At 35.6% G+C, this 10,796-nt stretch overlaps 1 protein-coding gene across 1 annotated transcript; it reads right to left on the bottom strand.

Annotated features, from left to right (window-relative positions):
• Window positions 1-169: 169 nt before the first annotated feature.
• On the bottom strand, window positions 170-7,864 carry LOC141593548 (MOB kinase activator-like 1A). The gene is made up of 7 exons (XM_074414160.1): window positions 7,562-7,864; window positions 5,474-5,522; window positions 4,920-5,028; window positions 4,606-4,699; window positions 2,720-2,853; window positions 1,651-1,814; window positions 170-558 (listed from the first exon to the last, which is right to left on the bottom strand). Exons 1-7 carry the CDS (start codon window positions 7,582-7,584, stop codon window positions 487-489), a joined length of 645 nt encoding a protein of 214 aa, XP_074270261.1. The 5' UTR covers window positions 7,585-7,864; the 3' UTR covers window positions 170-486.
• Window positions 7,865-10,796: the final 2,932 nt, after the last annotated feature.

The raw sequence follows: 10,796 nt of genomic DNA, 5'->3' as shown, positions 1-10,796 counted from the left end.
TTACTTTCCAGTAGCACTAGACATCTGGAATGAGCTTCCCCTTTTGGAAGGAAGTATAAGAACTGATCTCCATCATATGTAGGTCCACCATGAAACTATATCAAGACGGAGACATGTCGGAAAGGTAATTTAGAATTTGAACGTTGCTGAAATCTCACTTAAGACCGTCTTAAACTGAAAACAACTTCTTTTCAAGCCATATAGACTAGTGCTAATAATAACGCCACAACAGTACGACACCAAGTGCTCCCTTGGTAAATTTACAATTACATGATTCAATTCATAACGAGATAAAAAAAAAGGTCGGGATAAACTAGAAAACCTGTTATGGCTCAGAAAACAACAGAGCATTCGGGTTATCTATAAAACTGAAGCATATACACAGAGTATAATCAAAGTATCTACTACTATAATCAATTCCTATAAGTCCTTTATTTGGTTCGATTTTTGTGTTCGAAGCATATGGGTAACGAACGAAGAGCTATGTTAGTATGGAACAATCGATTCTATGAGTTCTTGAAGCGGAGCCAGCTCTTTCTTGTCAATGAGTCCAAATTCCTATAGAAAAGCCAGAAAACAAGAGCAACCAGTATAAGATCTTCCAGGAGGCAGCAATAAAGTTATGAAAGCGACTATTTTGCAAGACAACGATACTTCAAGGAGCATGTATTAAAATGCAACACGAAGAGGGCCGCATACGAAAAGAAAAAAGAGAAGAAAAGGGTAATGAGAATACGATGCTCTAGAAGGCAACAATAAAGTTGTAAAGGCAACTCTTTTGCAAGACAAAGATACTCAAAAGAGCATGTATTAAAAATGTAAAACTAAAACGGCCTCACACTATGATTTTTGTAAGACCGCTCCATTTACTCAATTCATTATGTGAGAGAGTCTCACAATAATGCCAAATATTCACAAGTCTTCAAGTTAGTGCTCATAAGTCATATTCGGAGGGGAAAAAAAAAAGAACTGCTGTTCGTCTTAGCCAATATTGATATCAGACCAACCAGCAGCCAATGAACAATTTCGTTTCACCAAGCTATATAAAATTTCTTCCAAAATCGGAACGATTTGGAAGGAATCTGACCATCTGCCCTCCCCTCCCCTTCTCCTCAGTCCTCTCCACATTGTATATAAACGATAAAAAATCATGCAAGCTAGTGAAGTGTCTAAGTCCAACATCACAATCCCTTCCATCAAAAGAGGTGTGGATTATCTACAAAAACTTGAGTTGTAATGCACTTGCAGACTTTTGAAAGCATGTAACAGCTGCTTGGGATATTGAGTGGAGAAAAGATTAAAATACGACAGAATAGTACTTTTATTACTATAGGCAAAGTTATTCTCTTTTAAAATGAATAAAACAAAAACTTTGTAAAAATAGGAGTGATGAATTGACGGTAGAGTAACAACTAATAAGACATGGGAATTCAGCTACATTTTAGGTTGTCCATATTTTGGAAGTCTGAAAAAATACTCCAATTTATAATGAGCTTCAAACATATGAATATTTATTTTCCTAATTAGACATAAGAAACACCCAGTAAGTTGAAAACAGTAATTTCAGCGTTCTAGAAATATCAATTATAGAGCATAAATAGTTGAAACTAAATCATGGTAGCTTTCAACAAAATGCGTTAAGGAACTTACAAAGGTGAATAGTATGAAATGCTTGAAACAAGTATTCAAGTGGGCCTCCTCCTTGAGACTGATGATTTTCTGGAAGTGCGAGTGATAAATATGAGCATAAACCCTAAACAACCGTTTGAAGATTGTCTTGACAACATCTCGAAAGTTTGAGGGAAATGGTGCCCCTACAAATGAATAATTCCCCAAAGTCACATTAAAAACATTGGAAACCTGACAAACAGTTGAAACAATAAAATAACACCAGGCAAATGCTGCCTGGGCAACACTTATTAGTTACTTCAAATGTCGAACGCTACCGGATATCTAGTTAATTCAAATGTTTCATGTTTTTGCACTCAAATGAAATACTTCCTCCATCCCAAATTTATAGTCCCCGCTCCCCATATGATTTGGGTGAACATTGACCGTTAATTTCTACATATATATGTAGAGATAAAATGTAAAATTTGCCATGTTAAATTTTGTGACCTTATATATAAACACTTAAAAAATTGTGTATTGAGGACATTGAGAACATCGGTCAAGGTCAACATAATTTGATAACTGAAGTCAAATGGGGACAATAAATTTGGCATTAGAGTGTCATGTCATGTTGGAAGGTCAGAGTGTCCACATGCAGCCATAGTGGAGTCTTGAAGTAACAATGCTTATCATTTACTATCCACTTTTAACTTCTAAAAATATAGTATACATAATAACACCATAATAATTCTGTTTGGGCTATGTTTCGAAACCATTGTCAAGACACTCCATGTTATGCCAAAACACGTCAATTTTTTTTTAAAAAAAAAAATAGTCGTGTCCACATCTACGAAAGCACCTGCGCCCAGAACCAAGAGCCAAATCAAACAAAAATAGTATTCATGTGAAACAGGGTCATTGTGGCTAGTATACCAGCTCTATCCTCCCCCTAAGTCTTCGAACACAAATTATCCCTGAATAATTGAAATGGGACTCTTTCTCTAAACCCCATGAATGCAAAGAAAACATTTTGTATTCTATGGTTTATGTATCACTTCAATAACTACTAGCACACCCTTGGTGGACAAATGCGCTAAAAGAGGATTACCAATTTTCTGAGGGAATATGGATTCATCATCCAACTGAGATTCAATCCAATCCATCAAGTATTCAACATATTTTGGAGCAGAAACTTCAATAGGTTTCTTGATTTGCACGCCATCAGCCCATCGATATTCATACCTGTGAAGCATAATTCACAAAATCCAAGGGTAAGTTTATTTCTGACATCATCGCTTGAGATTTTAATACAGGCTCTGAAGGATGGCAAGAGCTGTGGTAACTGGTAAATAACACGCACACACATTTACACAAAAAATTGAATGAAGCAAATCTATTCCCATAAACAGTAGGGAACCATAACAGCAGCACACATATAAAAGAACACAATCAGGAACTGAACATTTATCTGTGAATCGAGGAAAAAAAAATTATTAACCCCTGCACAAATAAGCTACAAACAAAAAAGGATACTCATTCTAACAAAATATTCTGTATATTATGGGCTTATGGCTACAAGCCTACAATTTAAAAGAAAAAAAAAATTGTTGGATCAATTTTATCCTATAAGCATGAAGGTGAACCTATTTTTGCAAATATTCGTCCAAAACTACCTCAGTAACTACCACCGGACCTTATTGAAAGCTGAACTACCCTAGTATCCATCCTTTACCTTCTAACAACACTATTCAAATCCCTCTATATCATTACAGATCCAAGGGATACATGGTGACCTACTCCAGAGTAAACGGGGAAGTGCAACCACACCAATTAAGACCAAATGTCAACATGTGAAATAAGGTGCCTACTTGGATACAAACAAAAGGTGCTCAGATAATAAACACTCTGGTCACTGTCCCATACAGATCCAGGTGCTACGGCTGGCAAGATGTGTACAACCTCGTACCATAGCCGCCTGAGACTAATAAACTCCATATTCCCTTTTGTCTTTCTCCTCACCCACAAACTAACTACATGCAGGGGATGAAGCTCAATTCATCTCAACAATTTCACTTAAAACCTTACAACATCATTATTCTAGTGCCTTAGTTATCGAGGAGCGGATGTATGAAGTCTTATCCATGTGTTGTTTCTGACACTGTTTCTGAAGGACACACACTGACATGGTTGGATCACTTGGATGTATGGAGTCTTGTCCATGTGCTGTTTCAACACAGTTTCCGAACGATGCAGACTGAAAATTACATCCATAATTCCTACTTCACAGTAAAAAAAAAAAAAAAAAAAAAAAAAAAAAAGGTGCACCGAGTTTTGTGAACCATTTTGGTTTACACCATCATACTTGAGATAAAAAGAATTATGAGTATTCGGCCTCGCTATGAATGGAAACTGGACTTTTACCTTAAAATCCAACAATAGATTATATCACAAAATATAAATGATAAAATCAATATAGTGGTATACAATATACTCCATAACCTAGATAAAACCACAACTTCGCATCAACGGAGCATGTAGAGCAATTCTCTATAACAAATCTAAATGCCAACATCAAGCAACACGGGTAACTTTTCTCATTCTACGAATTTAATTCCCATTCACTCATTTAGAAAGAAGATATTCTAACTTCCAAGCATTAACTGTGTTATCAAAAAGGTTATAAAAATTCCTCAAAGATTGATCTGCGATTGATACTAGGAAAAAAGTCCATTTATCAAATTTATTCTCTGAGGTCTCGTATATATAGAGGTCAAATTAAACAATAAAATATGTGTCATGTAAGATCTAGCTTTCCAAAATTTTAATACCTGCTGGCTCATAAGAATCAAGGTCACATAGAACAACGTTTTGGCAATGCTAGCTCAAAAAAAGCGGTTTTGAAATTCGATTATGATTATGACAAGTGTATTTTCTATAAGAAGAATATAAACTACTACTCCGTAGTAACTTAAAGGTTTATCTGAAGGGAATTACTTGGGGCCTGCTGTCATGGTAGGACAGCTCTCCGCTGTACAGAACTCTGTGAGAGTACCATAGAGCAGGTTCACCTGGTTGAAGAAATCAACAGCTGAAAATAGACGAAAGAATGAGAGTCAAATATGCTACGCCTTTTGAGGGATTTCTGTCAAAATAAGATAGAACAGGAATTGTATTCAAAGAGGCTGACATCTAATATAAGCATTATTACAAAATTGTGTCAAAACTGTGTAACCTAAGACAAGTATGATCACTGAGAGGATATGGAGAATGGTAAGAAAGAAAGAGAAGGCTAGAAAAGAGAAATGTACTGTTTACGGCAAGCCATTCATTCAAGTCCTCCCCTGGAGGAAGTCGCACAGCTTCCCTTAAATTCCCGCTGCCTAATGTTGCATCAATAATCTGCCTCAATTGAGCCCCCTGCCAATAGAGGAAAACACAATCAAAGATGCCGGTTCAGGGATATATAACAATCTAACGTTGTCTCCAAACATTTATTTTCGGTTTCAACATGCCGTTGTCTAGAAACAAGAGCATGATTAAAATTAAGGTGATCTACAAATAACCTCACATTGCTAAAAAGAATTGTGCAAGAAACCATCGCACTTGTTAGATAGGAAATACTACACTAGCAACAACTCTGGTTAATCAAAGAGCGCGTAGGAAAGAAAAAACAGCCACACCTCGTAACAACTTTCCATAGCCACTAAGTGTTTAAGTACAATGGAAATGCCCCTTTACAATCCAGTCTTTTCCAGTCTTAACGGTTTGTTTACAAATTCCTCTAGTTAAAATTCCTTGACAAGGGTATAAGAAATCATACAATGATTAGAGTAAATGCCCATGTATATAAATGAAAACAAACCTTACTCCCAGAAGGGGCACTCTTCTTTGGCCGAAATGTTCGCTGGTTCCTGCCAGAAAATACTAGCTGTCAGATTTCATTTACACCTCAAAAGGAAATCTTAGCAAAGATTGATCAAGGATCATTTCTCCACTGATACTATCCAGATTTTGAACCATATAAAGCTTTTCGTTAAATAATTCGTTAGATGAATACACGGCAATATAATAACAGATTATGCTTCACGAACATCTCAGGTACATACATAGAACTACATTGGGCTCGCCTCTTTTTAGGGGTAGATTAATGAAAGTACGAAACTCATCTAATGGCCCAGAGATCCATTTTTATTCTCTTTGGGACAGTCCTAAGTACAAAACTACAGACGCCTACCAGTTAACATCGTACGCATCTTCACATTTCCACATTATTGTTTGAAGATGACACTGAATTGTCATGCAGTAGAATATTTAATTTACTGGCGAGAACAATATGGAATGATAATAAATAGATGATGGAGTTTGGCTTAAAATTTTGCTTATTTTTCATAACTTCGTCACTTCAATATCTTTTTTAAAATAATTCCAAATTCACTTATCTTTTCTTTTGATTTTATATTGTTTTCTTTCCTTTTAATTTTTTTTTTCTCTCTTTTGTTACACATAGTTGATATCAAATTTGTTGATTAAAACTAGCCGATCAAAATAAATATGGAACGTATATCCAACATGGCAACACTCCTAGGTGAGACCGAGTAACATACCACGTGGGTACAAACCGTACAATGGTGCATGAGATAGCATAAAAAAATTCATGGATTTCTTCTCACAATCTATTGTCACTACGATATTTTAGTCAACTTTTGCTTTTACTTCCCCACATCACGAGCGAATTAGGTTAATTCACGGAGTTGGAACTCTCCTCATCTCCACACTTTAAATCTAGTGGTTAAGACTAAGGTAATGGCTACAATATAACCGAGATATAGCACCCCCTCCCTTCATAGTAACATTTGCCTCAACATTCGTAGCTAGACCTAAAAAATTCAAAAGACTATTTTTTAATGATTCACTTGTACGTTTACAGTTTACACAGTATTTCAACAGTTACAATCAAGTACTCCCCTACCTTCAAATCCAAGTGCCCTCGTAAATTTAAACTCCTCTCACAAAACTTGTGGGGTGAGAGCATGTTTGGAATTGAAGGAGTAACATCTTAATCATAACAACTAACTTACGTATGATGGTCACACGAGTAAGAAACATTCATCGTTACCAACTGTGCTTTAACAAAATAAAAATCTCCATGCATCTACCTTTCATTTCTCTCAAAACAACTACCACAAGTAAGAGACAACATTTCATAACTCAGCTGTCCAACTCTTATTTTTTCCCTCCCCAATCCCCATACAACCAACAACTGAAGTTACTCAAAAATAATCTTCGCAACTTACTGAGGTTACTCACTTCAAAGTGTTACTCCTCCCACCCCCATCTCCGTCTCGACAAGCTAATTATATTGCCTATAATGTCCTGATCACTAAGGCATAGAGTTCAGTAGTACCAAGGAGCTCAAGCAATAACCTCCATTCCCTAATCTACACACTATTTCCCTACCCTCCTCAGCACATTACGGACCCGAAAAGGCAATAAGCTAATAATTCAAGATTCACTTAGACTAATTCACTTATTATCAGCAATTAACCCCTTTAAAACCATCTCACCAAAGTCCAAATCTTTGATTATTCTCCAACCAACATAATCACAATCTGGCAGTAACCCAAATGAAGAATCTACCAAAACAGTCCATATTCCATACCATCTAAGCTCAAGACACATACTCCCTCCGTCTCAATTATTTATTTAACTTCGATTAAAACACCTCTCACAAAGAATATAAAACGTAAACAAATAATCGGTACGAAAGAAATACATGAAGATCACATCAAATTACTAACATAACAATCATATAGATCTATATTACCAACATAAGCAATCATAAAACATCAAACCCTAATCAAATTAAAACAAACCCAGTTCATATTCATATGAATTCATAAAACACAAATAAATTCAGGGATTATAATAACTAAATCAATTAAAACCTAACCTTCCAAGACCAAAGAGACTCATAGCTGAAATTGTTATAATCAGAAATTAAATTAAGAGTGGATATTCAGTGATGAGTAGTACAGTTTTAAGGGATTTGGTGGAAATTTGGGTTTGAAAATGGATTTTGAGGAGAAAATTAGGGAAAATCACGTCACTTTCAATTGAATTTTACAATTTTTAACTCTTTTGTGCGGAAAAAAGGTGGTTTTTGCTTGGAATTTTGTCTTTTCGTAAAAAATGATATAATACGAGGCGCGGATCAATGCTGTCGTTCCACGCTATGACTCGTGCTTGTTTGATATAGGGAGCGGTCCGTTTTTCTTAAGATTATTGCTCTTTTGCTCTGAAATAAGACGGGTAACATGTAATCATTTTACAATAAAATGTTATTATTTTTTTATAACATGTTACCATTATTGTTCACATCATTTTCAGGGTAAAAAATGACATCTCTAGTCATAACATTTTGTGAATTAATTGATTACATTTTCTTAAAAAATGACAACATTTTATCCATCTGACAAATAAGACCAAAAGTGTCCGTCTGAAACAAGAATTTGTGTATAGGGAGTATCTAATTCGAGTAGCTTCTTTGTTTCATTCCACAAATATTATCCTAATCAATTATATACAGAGGCGTTTTTGGCAGGGTTTAGGGGTTCATCTACACCCCCTTCTAATTACAATATTCTTTACTAAAAGAGCATATTAGTTATGTGGATCTAGTGGTTATTAAGACTATTTATTAATTAGAGGTCATGAGTTCTATATTCTATTGAACAATTGCTATTTAATGTTTATATATTATATATTTTGTCCAACTAAACAATATTTTTTTCCATATAACTCGATATTTTCATTGTTAAAAATTTTAACACACCCCATTTCATCTAATCCTAGAACCGCCTCTGATTATATATTAGCATTATACAACTGGTCTAATCCAACCTCACATTTTAAAAAAAAAATATACAAAAATAAAATATTAAACTAGATCCCTCTTTAGAAAACTTCCACTGTGCACCTATTCATCATATAATGAAGAAGAATAAGCAATTAACAGTACCATAAAAAGAAAAAAATGCCTTTAACAATATTTTAAGCTAAATTTCTACATCAATTTGCATATTAATATGTATTTTTTGGGAATATTTTGAGATCTCGAGTCTTGTAAGATACATTCCGAGCTTTCGAGTAAACTTCTTGAGCTCTGAATTTTCTTTAGCCTTGTATTTTTTTGAGTTTATAAGTAAAAGTTTTGAGTTTTTTAAGATATATTCCGAGCTTGCGAGTAAGTTTTTCGAGCTCTGTAAGATACTTTTCGAGCTCGGTAAGAAACTTTACGAGTTGTGTAAGAAATATTATGAGCTTACAAACAAATTTTTCGAATTTCATATGTATCAAAGTGTATTGCTGTGAATTATTATTAATAAAGGAAATCAAAGATAAAAACCTAATATATTGTTACGTGTATTAGGCCCCATGCTCGTCTAAACGTCTTATCTCACCTTATTTCTTCATTTCTCCTTCTTCTTCTACCATTCTTTTACATTTCATTCTACACCTCCATCAATCCATCATCATCTCGTCATTATCATCCCGTCTCCATCACCGGTTTACTGCTAATGGTCCATTAAATCTTTGATTTTTTTAGAGAGAATTAAATAGTCGACGAAATAATGATATTAAAGGAGAAGATGATTGAGTAATTATATATATTGGAGAAGCAGTTAGAAAAATATGGAGAATAGTGAGAGGAGAGGAGAGATCTAATGTACGTTGAATTTGTGTTTTAGGTTACAACAATAAGCAATTATATTTTTCCCCTGGGTTTATGTGACACATTCCTTACCCTTATACCGAAAGTAGATCATCCACATACAGCTACTCAATTCAGGCCAATTGGATTGTGTAACGTTTCTTTTAAGATAATAACGAAGACGATAGTCAATCGTCTTAAAAGAGTGTTACCAATCCTTATAAGCCCGATGCAAGTCAGTTTCGTTCCGAGAAGGCAGATTTCGGACAATATTATTTTGGTGCAAGAGGTACTACATTCCATGCGGGGAAAGAAAGGAAAAAAAAGGTTTATGGCGTTGAAGCTCGACTTGGAAAAAGCATACGATCGTTTGGAGTGGCCTTTCATTGAACATACTTTACAAGATATGAAGCTTCCACAACGTATGATAAAGACGATCATGAAATGCATTACCACAACCTCATTAAATATTTTATGGAACGGAGAGAAGACGGAGAATTTTTCCCCAACTCGAGGAATTAGACAAGGCGATCCATTATCTCCTTACATATTTACAATATGTATGGAAAAATTGAGCCAACTAATAATTGAGTCCCACCGAACTGAACAGTGGAAAGGTTTCAGGGCAAGTCGAGATGGACCGGTCCTAACCCATCTTTTCTTTGCGGATGATATTATTCTTTTTGGTGAAGCCACTTTAGAGCAAGCTACTGCCATAAGAAAGGTACTAGAAATTTTTTGTGCAGCTTCGGGACAAAAAGTTAGCTGTGAAAAATCTCGTGTCTATTTCTCCCCAAACACCAATGAAAATGATGTGAGAAGTATATCCAATGCAGTTAATATTGCTAACACGGAAGACCTAGGGATGTATTTGGGAATGCCGACGATCAATGGTCGTGTTACGAAGGAAACCTTTGATTATATCGTCCAAAAGGTAGATAAGAAATTAACCGGGTGGAAGGCCAAGCATATATCAATCGCAGGTAGAGCTACCTTGATACAGACCACACTTTCATCCATACCGGCATATGCTATGCAGTCTGCACATCTACCACGAGGCACGTGTGATGAATTAGATAAAAGGGCAAGACGATTCTTGTGGGGAGGTGATCCTGAAAAACGTGGGATGAGCCTTATATCCTGGGACACGGTTACGAAAGAAAAATCCGAAGGTGGACTGGGTATTCGCTCAATGAGACAAGTCAATGTGGCTTTCATGGCTAAACTTGGGTGGAGGATGCTTTCGGAGCCGAATTCGCTATGGGCTCGAGTTCTTAGATATAAGTATTGCCATGGGAGATGTGACATTAATATGTTTGAACCAAAACAAGCTTGTTCAAATGTGTGGCGCGGCATTGTAGATGCTGTGGACATTTTGAAGAAAGGACTGAACACGTCCCTAGGTAATGGTAAGAGCACACTCTTCTGGTCACAATGCTGGGCGCTGAATCGTCCTTTGATGGATTTTTCCCCT

Source organism: Silene latifolia, chromosome 1 (assembly GCF_048544455.1).
Source record: "Silene latifolia isolate original U9 population chromosome 1, ASM4854445v1, whole genome shotgun sequence".
Lineage (NCBI taxonomy): Eukaryota > Viridiplantae > Streptophyta > Magnoliopsida > Caryophyllales > Caryophyllaceae > Silene > Silene latifolia.
This window is presented reverse-complemented; position numbering and strand designations above follow the sequence as displayed.